General features: G+C 38.1%; 4 protein-coding genes across 4 annotated transcripts; 3 read left to right on the top strand and 1 right to left on the bottom strand.

Moving 5' to 3' along the window:
* Positions 1-1,431: 1,431 nt before the first annotated feature.
* Positions 1,432-2,385, top strand: LOC138899140 (uncharacterized). The gene is made up of 2 exons (XM_070185261.1): positions 1,432-1,710; positions 1,798-2,385. The coding sequence occupies exons 1-2, from the start codon at positions 1,432-1,434 to the stop codon at positions 2,383-2,385; spliced, it is 867 nt and encodes a 288-aa protein (XP_070041362.1).
* Positions 2,386-2,439: 54 nt separating this feature from the next.
* On the top strand, positions 2,440-2,907 carry LOC138899139 (uncharacterized). Its single transcript, XM_070185260.1, has one exon. The coding sequence runs from the start codon at positions 2,440-2,442 to the stop codon at positions 2,905-2,907; it is 468 nt and encodes a 155-aa protein (XP_070041361.1).
* An 8,069-nt stretch (positions 2,908-10,976) lies between these two features.
* On the top strand, positions 10,977-11,681 carry LOC104108599 (large ribosomal subunit protein uL24z-like). Its single transcript, XM_009617676.4, has one exon. It carries the CDS (start codon positions 11,044-11,046, stop codon positions 11,482-11,484), a length of 441 nt encoding a protein of 146 aa, XP_009615971.1. The 5' UTR covers positions 10,977-11,043; the 3' UTR covers positions 11,485-11,681.
* A 2,307-nt stretch (positions 11,682-13,988) lies between these two features.
* Positions 13,989-18,002, bottom strand: LOC104108598 (mitochondrial outer membrane protein porin 2-like). The gene is made up of 6 exons (XM_009617675.4): positions 17,766-18,002; positions 17,597-17,664; positions 15,210-15,320; positions 15,045-15,131; positions 14,731-14,939; positions 13,989-14,631 (listed from the first exon to the last, which is right to left on the bottom strand). The coding sequence occupies exons 1-6, from the start codon at positions 17,812-17,814 to the stop codon at positions 14,325-14,327; spliced, it is 831 nt and encodes a 276-aa protein (XP_009615970.1). The 5' UTR covers positions 17,815-18,002; the 3' UTR covers positions 13,989-14,324.
* Positions 18,003-18,530: the final 528 nt, after the last annotated feature.

The following is an 18,530-nucleotide window of genomic DNA, read 5'->3' as shown; positions in this document are numbered from 1 at the left end:
GCAAGTTCGAGTCCCCATAAGTCCTTTTTATTAAACAGACAAAAACCAAAGTTTTTGAGCAATACTTCTTTTTGAGCAATACTTCCACTAAGGAAAAACATCCAACAGACAAATATTACTCCCTTTCTGTCAAGTTAGTACAACTTCCAATTTAGTCTATTTTTTTAATAATAATAGATGACTAAAGTGAACCTAAAAAGAAACAACCACATCAAAATGTCCCCAAAATAAATAAAAAAAGAGTTAGGGTTTCGTTCTTCTTCAATTTTGCAAGCCACTGGTTCTTCGACCTTCGTTCTTCTTCAATTTTGACTTTTCTTCTGTTGCCTATCAAAGACAAGCAGTGATCCATTGTAGGTCCTCTCCTTCCGTCATCTTTTTTTTTTTATAACTATTTTTCTCTTATATTATATTATATAAAATAATATTTCTTAACTATTTTTCTCCTATATTCATCTGTAATATTTAATTTGTGTCTTATGATTTGTAGGGCATTTTAGTGAGACTCGATATGATCAAGAGATTTTTCAAGCCGCAAACCTCTTTAAGTTCTACTTCTAGTTCTCCTTCCTGTCCAGTGATTAATGATAATGTCAATTCTTCCCACCCATTAAGCAAAGATATTATATTGGATCAGAATCTTCTTAAACCTAATCCTGGTGAAAGAAAATAAATTTCAGAATTTCCTCCTAATCTGCGTGACCGAGTGAGAAGATATTACATTCAAAAAGGGCCTTGTCGGCCTCACAATTTTATTTTTCCAAAAATAAATTTTGGTGGAAAATTGGGTCATTTTAATCCGGAATGGTTTAATACTTCATATTCTGGATGGTTAGAATACAGTATTAAAGACGATGCAGCATTTTGCTTATGTTGTTATTTGTTTAAAAATGAGATAGGAGGATATGGGAAAAAAGTAAGTGATTCTTTTACAAAAGTTGGTTTTAAGGCTTGGAATAAAGGTATAGAGAGGTTTAACGCACATGTGGGTGAAGTGAATAGTGTTCATAATCGGTGTTTCAAGATGATGCTAGATTTATCGAATCAAGCACAATCTATTTTAATATCTTTTGATAAGCAATCCGGGAAAACTAAAAGTGAGTATCAGGTTCGCCTGAATGCCTAAATTGATGTTGCAAGGTATATTTTGAAAGAAGGAATGTCTTTTCGTGGTCGCGATGAACGTGAAACTTTTACAAGAAGAGGCAACTTCTTGGATCTCTTAAAGTGGTATGCAAATAAGAAGGATGATGTAAAGAAAGTTGTGTAAGAAAATGCTCCAAAAAATGACATTATGATTTGTCCAAATATACAAAAAGATATTGTGAGTTCTTGTGCGAAAGAACATTGAAAATAATTGTTGAAGACTTAAATGGGGATTACTTTGGGATATTGGTTGATGAGTCTAAGGATGTCTCTCATAAGAAATAAATGGCGCTTATTTTACGTTTTGTCAACAAAGAGGGTAAAGTTATTGAGCGATACCTTAGCATTGTTCATGTTAAAGATATATCTGCAAAGTCATTAAAAGAAGCAATTTATTCTTTGCTTTTGGAACATTCATTGAGTAAATCTCAAATACGGGGACAAGGTTATGATGGAGCTAGTAACATGCAGGGAGAAATTAATGGTCTTAAAACTTTGATTATGAATGATACTCCTTCAACATATTGCATACATTGTTTTGCTCATCAATTGCAATTGACTCTTGTAGCTGTTGCAAAAATATATTATAAGACCGAATAATTTTTTGATATTCTTGCAAATGTTTTAAATATTGTTGGGGGTTCTTTTAAGCGTAGGGAGATGCTTCGAGATGATCAAGCAGAAAAATTAGAGGAACTACTAGTGCTTGGTGAAGTTCATACAGGAAGCGGTTTAAATCAAGAACTTGGACTTCAAAGGGTAGGTGATACTCGGTGGGGTTCTCATTTTAAGACAGTGCGTAATTTTATTAGTTTATTCTCATCAATTGTTCATGTACTTGGAGTTCTTGCAATTGATGGCTCAAATTATCATGAGAGATCAATGGTAGAAAGTCTAGTGGATGACATAAGATCCTATGACTTTGTGTATATGTTACATTTAAAGTTGAAAGTATTGGCACTTACATATGATTTAAATATGGCTTTACAAAAAAAAAATCAAGATATTGTAAGTGCAATGAAGCTTGTTGGTTTCGCAAAGAGACAATTGCAAGATATGAGAGATTCTAGATGGAATTCTTTGATAAGAGACGTCTCTTTATTTTGTGTCAAGCATGGTATTGTGATCCCCGAAATAGATATGAATTATGTTCGTGGAAAGTCAAAGCGTAAGAAATCAAGTGTTACATATTCTTATCATTTGCGTATAGAGGTTTTCTATGCTATTATTGATTTGTAACTTTCGGAGCTTAACAATCGTTTCAATGAAGTGAATACTGATCTACTTCTTGGTATGGCTAGTTTGAGTTCAGATAATTCTTTTGCAAATTATGATAAAGACAAGATTATGAAACTTGCTACATACTACCCGAATGAGTTCACTGATTCTATGCTTGAGGATCTTAGTTTTGAGCTTGACATCTATATTGACTATGTGCGAGAGGCGGGCAATGAATTCTCTACCTTGAAAAGACTTGGAGATCTTTCAAAGATATTGGTTAAAATAAATTTGCACATGACTTGGAGACTTGTTTATTTTCTTGTGAAGTTAAGTCTGATATTGTCTGTCGCTACTGCAACGGTAGAAAGAGCTTTTTCTTCGATGAAGTATGTTAAAAATGACTTGCGAAGCAGAATTGGTGATGAATTTTTTAATGATTGTTTAGTTTGTTATATAGAGGATGAAGTATTTGAAAGTGTACCTAATGATGCGATCATTGATCGTTTTCAAAACATGACAAGTCGTCGAGTACAATTATAATTATAATATTTATATTCATATGTTGTCTTTAAGTGTTTTGTTATTTTCTAAATATATGTTGGATATTGATACTCTTCCTTAATTCGGTTATTGTAATATATTGACTTAAAATTGCGGTAGGAACCCATACACTTCAATTTTTAGATCCACCTCTGTGTATAGAAATGACACTTGACCAAAAGCGAAGTTCACCATGTAGTTACAGTTACAAGGGAAGTTGCTTTGAGCTGTGTTCTGTGTCAAAGCTATCTTGAGACAACATATCATTTGTTTGCAGAGTGTGAATTCACCAAAATACTATGGATATAGATCTTTTGTTATTAGGGTGTATTAGTTTCTTTGGTCTTTTGTTTAGTTTGGTCAGCTTCGTTTGGTTTTTATGGTTATGTATTGCTTTCACTTGATGATTAATAATAAAAAAATATTAGTTACCCAAAAAAAATTAGTTATGGCATAAAATTAATTCATCAATTGTGATATAAACAATCCCGAACTTGCTAAATTTAAATTAAAATTCTACTAAACACTCATAAAATAATCTCATATATTATTCTGATACGCCTAATTATTTATTCCTTGTAACCAAATGACCCCTTACAATACTATTTTTAGCACAAAAAATCCCTCTTTCCCCCAAACCCACAGGTGGCTGCCCGATGAATCCAATATTATAGCATGTTTGGCCAAGCTTATAAAAATTAGCTTATTTTGAGAAGTGTTTTTCTCAAAAATACTTTTTAAAAAAATGCTTTTGGTGAGAAGCAATTTGTGTTTGGCTGATTAATTTGAAAAATACTTTTGAGCAGTAATTAGTATTTGGCCAAACTTTTTTTTTTTGCCTACTGGCTAATATATAAATAAAATCCCAAAATACGTCCAATGCTTACAAGATGTCCAAACCAAAATAGAAGTTGCATGAAGCTACTAGCTATTAAAAAAGATAGAAAAGCTAAAATCTAATGAACTAACTACTACAACATGATAAGTTGAATGCTTCATTCTCCTATTAGTGTATGTGAATCCAATTGTCATTGGCAAATACTAAGCAGCATCTATCAAGCTCTCACCAGGCACCAGGGTATATTGTCCATAGGCTAAAATGAATTCCAAACATCTCCACCGCAGAGTTGAAGTCCGCATCGTCCTCCAAGTGTCGCTACTAAATGATCTCCATATGCAGTGAACTGATTTTGTTCAAGTATTAATCATGTGCTCACTCATCAAGATTAATGTGTAGAAGAGGAGCCTGGCTTTAGGCAGGCTTTGCAAGGCAAAACCAGGCTTAAGCTGGCTTTAGGCAGGCTTTACAAGGCAAAGGCCAGGCATGCGCTGGCTTTAGGCAGGCTTTGCAAGCCAAAAGCCAGGCTTGAGCTGGCTTTAGGCAGGCTTTGCAGGCCAAAGGCCAGGCGTGAGCTGGCTTTAGGCAGGCTTTATAAGGCAAAAGCCAGGCATGAGCTAGCTTTAGCCAGGCTTTACAAGGCAAAAGCCAGGCATGAGCTGGCTTTAGGCTGGCTTTACAAGGCAAAAGCCAGGAATGATCTGGCTTTAAGAAGACTTTGCAAGGCAAAGGCCAGCCTTTGAGAATGTGCCTTTTTGTGTTCTTGTAAGCTCAGATCCTTCCCCACTAGAACCTTTAATGTAGTCATCATTCAAAACATTGCTAAACCATCCTCAGATTGATCTTGAAAGCATGCTAATACCACTGAGAAATGATTCAACAATCTCCAAAAATACCATATGATGGGTTCAGCATTTTCCTTCGCATTTGGACATATCAGTTTGTGTAGAGTCCAATCTTGTGAAGCCATCAGTCTGGGGTTCTTCTCTTTGCTATCCTAATCCTAAGGTTAGGTGATTGAGATTTGTCTAGATTGATCAACCTCCTCCCTGCACTAGGAAGTTCAGAGAATAAATGAAACTCAGATGTACCTACAAAAGAGAACGTAATGTTAGCTATAAAATCCGCCACTGAGTTGCCTTCTCTGAACACATGTTGAAAGATCACATTGAAGTTGTCCTTCATCTCTATAATTTTCTTCACATCCTGTGCAATTACCCAAGGAGGATCCCATTCCCCTTCTATCGCCTTCTTTATCACCAACGAATCAGTCTCCAGTATAAGAGGGTGAAAATCATGCTCCACATAATATTCTAACCCTTGAAGAATAGCCTTAGCTGCAGCCACCACATTAGTTGTCACTCCCAGGTCTACTGCCCTAGCATACACCGCATCACCTTCATCATCCCTCGCACAAAAGCCTAGGGAGCTAGGTCCAGGATTGCCCTTTGAAGCTCCATCAGTAATACATTTGTACCAACCATGACAAGGAAGCTGTCATGTTACTCTTGTAGTGATCAATATAGGTTTATATCCTTCAAAGTATTGAATCATGTCTGGCCATAACAATGGAATATTAGGGATCCAATCATACCTCACCCTTGCCAGTTGATGCAATATTCTATTTATCTCATGAATCACCCTATTTGTGGATATTGAACCACCATGTTTACCTGCATTTCTTCTCTTAAAGCTCCCAAGTGATGATAGCTGGTACTGCTTGAAATAGTGGCTTTAATTTCGGACAATACTGAGCATACCACCAATGCCTTATAATCTGCTTCAATTGAATCAATTGCACAGAAATTCCAGCAGCCCCCATGAATAAGTTCCATACCTTAGAGGTAGTAGGACTTGTGACAAATATATGCTCAATGGATTCCTCTTGGGGCTGCTGACAACACCAACACCTAGACATCACCATTTGCCCTTGCCTCCTCCACATGTCATCGGTGGCTATTTTCTGCCTCCACAATCTCCACAAGAAGAAGGATATCTTGAATGGCAAACCTTTACTCCACATTAACTTGAATTCCATAGTTTAGCAAACAGTGCCCTTGAGACATCATTTAAGGACCTAAAACCTAGCCCCCTTCATCTTTAGGAAGGCAAAGATTTTGCCATGAAGCCTAGTGTCTGCTTCTCCCTTCTTCCTTTGTGCTCCAAAAGAACCTAGAAAAAGTCTTATGTAGATGCTCCAGGATACTGTTTGGTGGATCAAGGACTGATAATATGTGAACTAGCATACTTTGCAACACACTAGAGATGAGTGTTGCCTTTCCTCCAAATGACAACAGTTTTCCTTTCCATGAATGCAATTTAGCCTTCACCTTCTTGATAAGATCCTCATAATAGTCCTTCCTCCTTCTAGTGTAAAAAAGAGGACACCCTAGATATATGAAGGGGAATTTACCTCTTGCAAATCCTGTAATAGCTCCAACTGCCTGAAACAATCCATTAGCGACCTTTGAATACATGTAGTATGAACTCTTATCTTTGTTGATCATCTGACCTGATATCTTCTCATAATTCCCCAACACTGCCATAATCTTGCTCAAAGAGGGAGGATGAGCAGATGCAAAGATTATCGTATCATCAGCATACACCAAGTGGTTTAAAGAATCAGACCACTTAGGCATTCCAAATCCCACAAATGACTTGTCTTCAAAAAGCTTATTCAAAGACCTGGAAAGTACCTCAGCTGACATGATGAACAATGCTGGAGACAGGGGATCCCCTTATTTCACACCACTTGTCGACTTAAAGAACCCTGAGGACTGCCCATTCACCAATACTGAATACCAGTTATTTGACATCAAGTTCCACACCATGTTGATGAAGTGTTCAGAAAATCCCATCTTCCTTAGCACATGCAATAAGTACTTCCATGAGACCCTATCATAGGCCTTAGCCATATCAAGCTTGATCACCACATTAGATGGCTTTCCCCTTAACCTTATGTCAGTGACAATTTCTTGAGTCAATAAGATGTTCTCAAATATACTCCTACCCTTTACAAATCCGGATTGATTAGGAGCTATTAGAGATGGCAAAAAACTCTCCAATCTGTCATGTAACACCCTAGACAAAACCTTGTTAATGAAGTTGCTCAAACTAATAGGTCTTAGGTCAGAAAAGGTCTCGACTCTAGGTTTCTTGGGCAGTAACACTAGATTGGTGTGAGTGATGGATTTAGGCAATCCAACTCCTCCATAGAAGTGTAGCACCATGTTGTGTATATCAGCACAAATAACATCCCAGCATGTTTGATAAAACAAGCCAGTGAATCCATCAGGGCCACTAGCACTCTCCCCGCTAAGCTCAAAAACTATTGTCCTTACTTCTTCAGTTGTTGGCAATCTGCTAAGTTCCAAATTCTGATCCATAGTGACCATTGAAGGTACATTATTGAGCAAGGGAAATTCAGAAGCATCACCTTCATTTGTGAACTGTTTTTTATAGAAGTCCACTGTAGTTGTAGCCAATTGCTCCTGGTCTTCAATCCATACCCCACTGCCACTTTTGATCCTCTTCAGTTGCAATTTCTTTCTTTTGCCATTGACATGGTTGTGAAAGAAACTTGTATTCCTATCTCCTTCAGCAAACCAAGTCATCCCAGCTTTTTGCTTCCAATACTGCTCCTCAATATTCAAGTATTTCTTTAATTCAGATTGAGCCTTTTGAAGCACAATCCTATTCTCAGTTGTAGGCTCTTCTTCAAAGAACATCTCATTCACCCTAACAATGTCCTCCAAAATAGCCAATTGCTTGAAGATATCACCAAATGTTTCCCTATTCCATTTTGAGAGTGTTGCCTTCACCCTCTTGATATTCTGCTTGAACATCAAAAATTGATCCCCTATGAAATCCGCTTCCCAATTCTGCCTCAACACATCCATAAATGTAGCATGCTTTGTCCAAAAGTTCAATAATCTGAAAGGCTTGACAAAATTGGTTGTCTGCACCCCACATGTCATTAGCAATTGTGCATGATCTGATCCAGTTCTGATTAGATGCTCAACTTCAATAGTTGGCAACATGTTATGAAATGGCAAATTCACAAAAATCCTATCCAATCTCTTGAATATACACTCATCATTGGATCTCTCATTCCACCATGTGAATGGACTTCCTTTGTACCCTTGCTCAAACAAACCACAAGAGTTTACACAAAATGCAAAATCCTCATATTCAGGAGGGTGTACTAGAAGTCCCCCTATTTTCTCGTCTTCATGCAATATCACATTGAAATCCCCTCCTACCAACTATGGTAATTCTATATCACTTGCTAAATAATACAAGTGATCCCACAAATCCAACCTCTCTATTGCTGAATATTTTGCATAAACAAATGTCATCATCATGTGCTGCCCCAGGTCATGGTGAAACACTCTCACGGTCACTTGTTGCTCAGTATCCTCCACTAATTCCCATTCCACAACTGCATCGAAGAACAACCATATTTGCCAATTAATATTTGTAAAAGCAGTCTCCATATTCAACCTCCTTTTATATCTATCAATGAGTCCCTTCTTTTGAAAAGGCTCCATCAATGCAACTACACAAAAATTATGCTCCCTATTCATATTGATCACCCTAGGAAAGGCATGTTATGTATTCACAGACCTTATGTTCCATATTAATGTTTTGATCATCATCTAGATAGAGAAGCTGCCCTCTTGGGCATTATTCTTGAAGGTTGTGGTGGATCTTTACTCTAATTCTTCTTAGTGTTTTTACCTCCTTTAGCACTAGTTGTGGGTGATAAATCCCCTTCCCTAGCCACTTGTTTGAAGTTTTCGGCAGTTGATTCATCATCTCCTTCATCCTCCATTGGATTTTGTCTCAATAAGTTTTCATCAATTGGTGTCACATTGTGTGTAACTAAATCATGTAAATGTTGAAGAGGAGTCTTAGTTAGAACATTAAGATGTAGTTGCATGATTTGATCAGTGGTAGATTCCATAGGCACTTCCTCTATTTTCCCGGATGCTCTTGGAACAATTTCCCGCTCATCAGCCTGTTCATACTCCTTGAATTGTAGCTCATGGACATACGCCGGAACACCATCTACATAGGCCAAGATCTCTCCAGTGGCTCTGAGGTTGGGGTTTACTGTAGCTGCCTCATCAGGTGAACCTGGCTTTAGGCCTGGCGTCGCCCGCCTAACGTCTGGGGAGCCTGGCTTTAGGCTTGGCGTCGCCAGCCTATCTCCAGGTGAGCCTGGTTTTAGGCCTGGCGTCGCCAGCCTATCGCCAGGTGAGCTTGTATTATTGTCCTTCTTCACCTTGTCTTATATTGTCTTTGTTTTGCCCAGCTGATCATTCTTAACCTTAACTGCATCGCTCCATAAGACCTTTGTAGAGTTTATCTCATCAAGATCCTCCATCTGCCCAGAATCTTTAAAAGTTTGAGATGGAATCGCATGACCAGATTGGTTTGTGGTCACATTGAGTTGTTTTAGCTCCTCTTTGCTAGTCCTAAACCTTTTATGAACCTAGTCGATTATGGACTGAATCCCAAAAGGAGTAGGACCATCTTTAGAACTGAAGACTGGTTTTTCTCCCACCAAAACCAGTTGGTTGTTCTCGTTTATATCACTTTGTTACTCCCCTAATAATGCAAATTTATTCCTTGTTTGAACCTTGTTTGTCTGATCTTCTTAGACTTCCATCAGTGCAAAGTTATTGTGCACCTGCTGTACACCAGCATTCACTGGCATGATTGCATTGCCAGTTTGCCCTTATACCTGGGTTTTGTTATTTTTGTTGGTTCCCCGATTATCTCGAACTTCCTTCCACTGTGCACCTATGTTCCCAACTACTTTTCCACTCGTGAGAATCATTAAAGGGGTAATGTGATTTTTGGTTTTTCCTTGTTCATCAGCAGCAGAATTCCAGTTGTTCAACTCAGTAAGATCATTCCTTTTCTTGCTGCTTCGATTCTCAATAAGCTCGGGGTGCAAATGCCAATATTCAATTTCATCATGTCCTTGTAGTTTACACTCCTTACAATATTTTGGTAGCATGTCATACTGAATTCTCACCCATTCTGTTCGAACACCACCAGAAGCTTCATCATCAATATCCAATCGCACCTTTTTAGGTAGTTCGGCCAACAAATTGACAAGAACTTTTACTCTTGCGCAACTCGGCCTAGTTTTGTTTGTAGTTGCTGCGTCAAGACACACTGGCCTTCCCACAGCTGTAGCCAAAGAAAACAGAGTTTCCTTTACAAAAAAGGTAGGCAGCAGTCTAGGAAAAGAAATCCACGCCATTGCCATCAGAGTTTCTTCACCTGCCTTAAATTTTGCATCGTAGATAAGAGTACGCAATTGGTATTCGTAACCATCTTTGGCTTTGATGTAGTACGTACTCTTTGATGTGAAATCGAGGAAATCTTGCCATAGAGTTAATCTAATTAACACATGACGATCTCTAAGGAATCCGATATTACACTCACCTTTGATACCACACTGAGTTGGGATTATTCGGCGTAGCTCGTGAATCTCCGGAGAACCATATGAAAGCTTGCCAACGACAGCATATTGGAGGCCTTCAATCACGTTCATTCTATCTACTTCTGCCTCTGTGAATTTAACCACTGGTTGGCCATTCAAATATACTGCTCGTCGCAGTGGAATGGGTTGAATTGAAGCTGCAGCAATAGCCATCGCTGAAGGATTTAAAGAATTTGGTTTCAAAATCTTAGAGTAATCTAGAGGGGCTGGGTTGGCGTTAGTTGTTTTATGTTGTTGTGCAATGCTGGGGGAGGGCAGATCAGCCGGAAAATCCAGCTGGTCGCTGGCCATTGTGGCCATTGAAGCCTAAAGCTCCAGCTTGTCCGCGATGAACAGTGACGAAGTCACTGTTCACGGTACTGTTTGGCACTGTTCACAGCTACAGTGACAGCGGAAATTTTTTGGTCTTGTTTGGCCAAACTTTTGAAAACTGCTTCTAAGTATATTTTTTTCAAAAGTGCTTCTCAAAAAAGTGCTTTTGGAGAGAAGTTCTTTTTTTCTGCTTTTCAAAAACTGCTTTTGTTTTTCCTCAAAAACACTTTTTTCTTTCCAAAAACTTGGCCAAACACCTCAATTTTTTGCCTAAAGTATTTTTGGCTAAAAAAGAAATTATATTTTTGACCCAAAAATAAACTTGGCCAAACAGGTAAGTCATCAAAATAAAGGCCCAATAAATTTGCCTCTTACAATATAAAACCCCAAAAAACAAAAATCCCAAAATCAGATCTTCTTCATCAGCCGCATTTGCAGAGTGAGTGCGTGAACCAGCTTCGCAAAAATGAAGTACAATCCAAGAGTATCCTCCTCTCGCCGGAAAAGCCGAAAGGCCCATTTCACGGCCCCATCAAGCGTCCGCCGAGTGTTAATGAGCGCACCCCTTTCATCGGATTTACGTTCAAAGTACAACGTAAGATCTATGCCGGTAAGAAAAGACGACGAGGTTCAAGTCGTACGAGGAACATACAAGGGGCGTGAGGGTAAAGTTGTCCAAGTTTATCGCAAGAAATGGGTGCTTCACATTGAGCGTATAACACGCGAGAAAGTTAATGGTTCCACTGTTAATGTTGGTATTCACCCATCTAAGACTGTTATTACTAAGCTCAGGCTTGATAAGGACCGTAAATCTTTGATTGATCGTAAGGCTAAGGGACGTGCTGCTGCTGATAAAGACAAGGGTACTAAGTTCACTACTGAGGATATTATGCAGACCGTTGATTAAATTTTGCACCTGTTTGTTTCTGTTATAGAATTCTGTTGGGCAGCTGAACGAAAGGTTATATTACTAATTTAGTACGTTTTGGCTATTAGGATTTTTGGGATCTTTAATTCTGTTGAGCATTTTTGGTTTTGTCGTAATTGCATTCTGGTGAAAGTTGGTAATCTTGGGTTGATTAATATCTTTCATTAAACTTCTTACTTGTGTGTTTGTTCACTTTGTTTTGTGTGTTAGAATGATTGCTCGACCAGTTTGTGCTTTGAATATCTACGTGGAAAGTTCACTGCTGAAGGTTGTTAGGAACGTTGTGTTTAGCATGAAGTTTCAGGTTCAAATTCCTAGGTGGTGATTTTGTCCCGTCTGCCTAAAAACTTGTTGGGCAGAATTACTTGGTACCTGTGAAATAGTTGAGGTGTTTGCAATGGTGTGTTCATTGTTTACTCTGAGGGTCTAGATATGTAGTCTGGACGTAACTAAGAATGCAAACGATTCATAAGCCTAAATTGGTGGATTTGATATCCGCTATGATTTGTCTCATATGTAGTATTCTTGGTATGTACTTATCAGAGTTATCCTCGGCCTGTGTCCTCTGTTGAGGAACTGTATGTTGAGCCAAATTGATTAATCATTGTGAACTTCTTTCTTGTTCACTTCCAGTTCCCACAGCGTAGTAGATGTTAATTTACACTGTGGTGTCTATTGTTTTTAAGTTTTACGTCTTATCTATTAGGAGGATCACCAAAATAGAGGGAATAGATACAGAGGATTCATAGAGTCGACCCTAACTAGTTTGAGGCTTTGCTGCTAGAATTTGTATCTCGGTTTTACAGGAATGTTCTGTTTTTGTCAGGAAGTAGAATAACACTTAGGAAGAGAGGGTTGATGAATGTATCATTGACTTGAAAGGAGGCGACTGGCGAGGAACACAAATAGAAAAGAGGTGTAAGTAGGAGGACCATTCTTCCTTTTCCTTACCTTTATGTTTTTACATCCTATATTTGAAATAGCAATATTTCATGATCTCATTATCTTCTGGGTCCATTCGGCATTTAGTTTGACTGACCATAACAGAGCAGTATTTGTTCCAATGGACCTGAAATTTGAAGAGTTGGTTTAGGTTGCTTTGGAAGTTAGATATCTTTTCTGATACAAAATGATTAGTCGCGATTGACAATAGTTAGCCTTTAATTTGATCGATGACAGCTTAGCCTTTCGCCCAATGAACTTGTAAACTGGAAAAGTGAGTCTAGGCTGCTTTAAGGTCTCTCAGTCTCTCTAGGTCTGGTTCCAAAACCAGTAGGCATAGTTGACGCAATACTGCTGCAGTTGCTTCCTATTAGAGGAAGAAGTGCTGTTCCACTCTCGAGTGATGAGCTGCTTTGTTTTCCACGAGAGATGTTGCTAATATGACATAAAGTCGCCAGAGCTAGTCTGAATATGGAAAACCTTAGATAGATGCCATCTCATTTTACTTGGCATGCATACCATTTAAGGTGCTGTCCTATGTTGTTTGCTCAAGTTAAATTAGTTTTTCATAGAAAGTGGAGCTTGCAATTCTCAAATTAGTTGCCTGTTTTCCAGCCCGGAGCTGTATCAGAATAAATTTTTGCCACTTAACTTGGAGGTGGTTCGTTGCTTCTGGTACAAGGTTGCTTTTAAGTAACATACATCTACCTCGGGAAAGGTTTAATTGTGTGAATGTATATGCTGCCAAATGATTTTTTACTGGTTTGTGTCACTAAACTATTTTGAAGTAAGATTGCTATTGAACGACTTAAAAGACCACTAAATCTGTCTGTTTGGATAAGCGCGCACGAGCATGATCTGTCAAAGATTACCAATTTCACAATGCTTTTCACTTAAGAGATTACAAAAATATTCAGCCTTTTAAGTCCATTGTCACGTGCACAATTGTTCTTGTTGCTTATTATCCAATTCGGCTTGTTCTATAACATATAATCTTATTATTAGGAACTGAGCGATGGTGTCTCTCTTTCCGAACCATAAGATTTTAACTAATCAGTGTTCTCTTAGTTTTTGTTGGTAATCTTGATTTGACACTACGACTGTTGTCTGATTAGAGACAGTACACAAATGGCTCCTAATCATCTCCTGCGACCAGCTATCCCAAATATAGATGACAGGTTCATGGAGATGGAAAAAAGGAAGAAAGAAAACGTTAAAAGGCAGTACTAGGAATATGGTTAGATACACTACGAGTTTGAAAGCAATGTCATTTGTGTTATGTTTAGTCACTAGAAATCTAAAAGACCCGATGAACAAATTACCAGAAAAGTAGCTTAACCTTTTTCCAATCTTTAACAAAACGTAACTCAATTTTGCATGTACTTCAATTTCCACTAGATTTGGTTTAAACCACGCAGTTGTGCATTCTCAGCAGGCAAAATCAAATTGGTCATACTCGTCAGTCATGGAAAAATTATAGCAAAACTGCCTGAAAGTCCAATGCAAAACGAAGCACACATATTTTCAGATAACCAAGGGGGTTAATTAAAGCAATTGCTGCAATTAGATAACTATTGCATCGCCCGGATAAAAGAGAAAGAAAACTCTTACACAGGTTTAAAGTTAAAAACTACCAAGTTCTAGATTTGCCATGAAAAATTGCTTTTGTAGACTTTCTCAAAACAGGGGAAAATAGGAGAAAGACAATAGAAAACAGTGAAATGCCACAGGCTGGTCCAACTTTGGAAACCACCATCCGCAATTGATCCATTCTGGGAAAAAAATGTGTTTGAACTACTTATTGAGTGCCTCCTTCACTGTGATACTCCAAAAAATTCCTCAGTGTGAGTTCAAGGATGCCGGCTACGAAAATGCTATCAAGGCTTAAGAGCTAGGGCCACCCCAAACCTGGGAGTCTTATCCAGGGCCTTGGTGTCAAACTCACTAGAAATGGTCAATAATGACTTTGGAATCACCTCATGCTGCAAGAGAGCCCCCAAATTTCCATGATTATTGAGTTTGAGTTTCAAAATTGTCAGGTTATCAACAGCATAGGATCCTCCAACTGTAAATGTGTTCTCATTTGTAGAGAACCTTCTAGTGATTTCACCCACAGCAGCACTCCTCTTCAATGCATCGAGATGATGTATATATGATGCCTTAATTGTGTCCCCTTTGTCCCCTCTGAGGCGAGAAAAGAACAGCAAGTATCAAAAACTTTAATCTTTTTATCATTTCTGCTTCCTAATTGCAGAAGTTAGAGACCTTAACATTGAAACTTACAAGATTATAGCAGCACAGGAATCTGGTTTTGTCACGCTAATGCCAGCAGTATACTTTGTCAGTTTACCAGTTGCAGTCTCATAAGCCGCCTCTGCACCAAGAGCAAAAGTTGGAGTCCCAAGTGTGATTGAAAGATCAACTGCAGGGGATTGTTTCAGAGCAACAGCTGTGGTGACGGTTGCATGGTGGTGAAAGTACTGTGCCTCTAGCTGCAAAAGAAAGCAAAAAGCAAGTTTAGAGGAGGAAACTCTATCATTTTCACTTTTCAGTAATGGAACAAAGCCATGAGCCAAAAACAGATGAGAAGATCTTACCTTGCCAGTACTGTAGTCAGGGAATTTCATAGAGGCAATGGTTTTTGTTGATGGGACAATGTCAGTTAAAGTAAGAGTTGTCAGGATCTGCAGGGAGATAGAAATGTGAAGGATATCCAACAAAAACAAACATGATTAAGAAAGACCAAGGTGTGCGCAACCCACGTTTGATCCTGTATCAACTTTGACATCAATCAAAGTGTTTTTATATTTGTACTGAGCTGCTACATCTCCAGTTGAGAGCCCTCCTTTCTTCACTGCAGTTGATGTAAGGGCCTACATTAAGAAATTTCTATTAGAGATGAAATTCGGTTGCCATAGATCTAGTGATATAAGAACTTAATTAGAAGAAAGCTTTTGGACATTAAAAAAAGAGCTGAAACTATATAAGGCATAACAAAGTAAAAAAAAACCAATGTTATGGAAATTAACATAACAGGTCAATCAAACATGAGGCATCACTCAAAGGACAAAAAACTTGAGGCATTTGCACTTTCAAGAATTATCATGTCTTTAATGGAGAAGCTTCTTCCATATGTTTCTTGCGGTATTTTAAAAACAGGCATTTGCCCAATATTTCAAGATCATGTTTTGCAAGAAACTGCACGAAAATGATTATAAGATCTTGTAGAAATGTCATAGGGCGCGCGCACGGCAGGACTCCAAACCTTGTCGCTAACCCAAGCATCGTATTTAAGTGGGAGAAGGATTGAGGTCAGGTCCATATTCCCCTGAGTTTTGAACCTAAAGACAACCTGGGATTGGGCCAGCTAACCAACAGGGGATTTCCCAGTTATAAAGAAAAAACTGGGATTTCTCGAATATCAAGAAAAGTCTTATATAAATGTATACTTACTTACTGATCAAAAAAAGATTTTATACAAATCCACAATTTCTCCGTGTACATAAGTAAAATTGGATGACTTTAACACATTCCCACAAAATGTCAGTTCCTCTTAGAAACACAGAGGAATGAGTTTAACTTCAATCATTAACGCAGATGCACCCAGCAAAGATAGTACATACTACAGATAAGCAATGAAGATGAAGAACTTAGATAAGATTCAGATTCAAAAGATACAGCATGAATCTAATAATCTGTCTGTAGTCAAATTGAAGTCACTCCACTTTGATGGAATTAGTGGTGTCTTTGAAAAACAAGAAAGTAGAATTCAATTCATTTTGACAGAACCGTCTCACCCAAGATCAGCTTCCAGGTGATGGAGAGTGATTTTGCTAGGACAGGCAAGAGCAATCTTAACACTATGTACCCACCCAGAATAGATATAGCAAATAAAGAATGAAGAGAAGATTCAAAATATTCTGTGTCTCTTCAAACAAGGAAGACCAAAACATTGAGCAAAATACATCAAAGCTTTAGAGCTCTTTGTTTCAGTTTTGGAGTTAACAAGTTTTAACTTGTTAATGCTTCTGTCATGTGAAGTTTAGTGAATGAAAAGTTGAAAATCGTTGCCAAGTTTATTGTTCCAACAAATGGCATAGACAATGGCCTAACTCTCCGCTTTTATTTAAGTGTACAGTCGGTATTAGCTGCTTGATTCAACAAAAGTGATGAGAAAAGCATCCTGTGTAACGTCAAAGCTAAATCCAACACATGAATACAAATATTGAGACCTGACATTGAGGTGAAGTGCGATCATTTCTCGAGGTGAATCAAAGAGAACAATCGAAGCTTAGATATGATTCAGATTCAAAGGTATAGTATATATCTAATCAATCTGTCTCTAATCATATGGAGAACCGCTCCTCTTTGATAGAATCAGTGGTATCCTCACCAGAACAGGAAACTAGAATTCATTTCAGTTTGACAACACGTCTCTCCTAGGCCAGTTTCATGAAGGAGAGAATCTAGCTCATTAATTATGGGTTCGGATGAACCCAGTACTCTTCGAGCCCTAAATAAGTACAAATAGTACATTCTGAACCCAGTAAATGAAATGCACTATGGTAGAATCCCGAACTCGAACCTGGATCCGCCTCTGGTTTCCTGGTGAAGGAGATTGATTTTGCTAACCTTGCTAAACAGCATTTCCTGATTATATGTTTTCCTTTATTGAGTTTAAGTGCAGAATATACAACGCTTTGCACTTAAACCAATTATGACATGGCATACTGACTTCTTTTGGTAATATCAGTACCAAAAGCGGGGAAATAACACAATGAGCCGAACAACATAGATGCTGATGTAAACCAAGCTCTGACATTAAATTAATGTATAATAATATGTACAACTGTTTTCTCATCAGAGCTCAATTAATTCACAAACAAAATCAGAGATTAAGAGACTAATATCTTACATCTGAAACAGAAATTCGCTACTAAAAAAATAGAAAAGAAACAAGGGCAAAAGCCTTGAATCTGGAAAAATATGCTCCAATGGCAAATCAAAGCATTAAAAAAGCACTCGACTCAATAAAAGCGAATAAAACTCCAAAAGGACATGGAAACCAAAAGAAATGCTTGAATTCAAAATTGCAAATAGGAAGAAAATAAAAAACAAATAGAGTTCAAAATTGAACGAGAAGTCATACCACTCCTGTGTCAGTGTAGGTGGAAATAGACAACTTTTGATCGGAGATATAGTCCTTCGTCAGTAGATCTATCAATTAAAACAACACAACATTTGACTTCATTATTCACCAACTTCGTTTATTTTAGTACAAACATAGCTAAGAAAAATGAAAGGAAAAAAAAAATTACCTTTGGCCTTTTTGCCAATATCAGAGAATAGTCCAGGTCCTTTGCTCATCTTCTTTCACTGCAAAGTGAAAATTCAATTCTAGAGAGAGAGAATATTACTGTATCGAAGTGGTATTGAGAATCTGGAAGTGAGAGAAAGAGAGAGCGCAACAAAATATTGAGGCTTGGGTTTTCGTGGTGGCCAAGAAAACAGGCTGATGAGCTCAAGAAACGTGACCCGTTATGCTCGCCAACATCAACTATTCACCGTCCATGTCATTTTTTAGGATTTTGCAATTTATTTCTTTTGTTTTATTAAAATCAAAAAATAAATACTACTTCCTCCGTTCAAAAGGATACGAGGTGTTTGGAAACATTATATAATTGATACTGTAGCAGATAAAAAGTTGTGATCAAAGAGAGAAATGTTTGACTCTGATTAATAATAGTGCTATATAAGCTAAAACGTATAGTGCATTACTTTGTGGTTCTCAAATGTGTATACGGGTAAAACTGGGTTCATGGTGCACCCCGACTTCCGATAGGGTAAACAAAGCTCGAGACATGATGACGAGGCATCGGAATCGAGGCAAGGGTCTCACCGAATTAGAATCTGGGGGCATGACGCCTGCCCTCGAGAATATCGGGGTCATAATCTGGGATCGGTCCACATCCCAAAAGACTTCGGAAAGCATTGTCAAGCAACCAAACACGACCAACAGAAGGTCGTAATATCCACGACCGGCCAGATATCACGGCATGGATCTCGTCATGTATCGATGGAGA

Source organism: Nicotiana tomentosiformis, chromosome 9 (assembly GCF_000390325.3).
Source record: "Nicotiana tomentosiformis chromosome 9, ASM39032v3, whole genome shotgun sequence".
NCBI classification, from domain to species: domain Eukaryota; kingdom Viridiplantae; phylum Streptophyta; class Magnoliopsida; order Solanales; family Solanaceae; genus Nicotiana; species Nicotiana tomentosiformis.
Note: the sequence above shows the minus strand (reverse complement) of the source record. Positions and strands in the feature narration are given on the sequence as shown.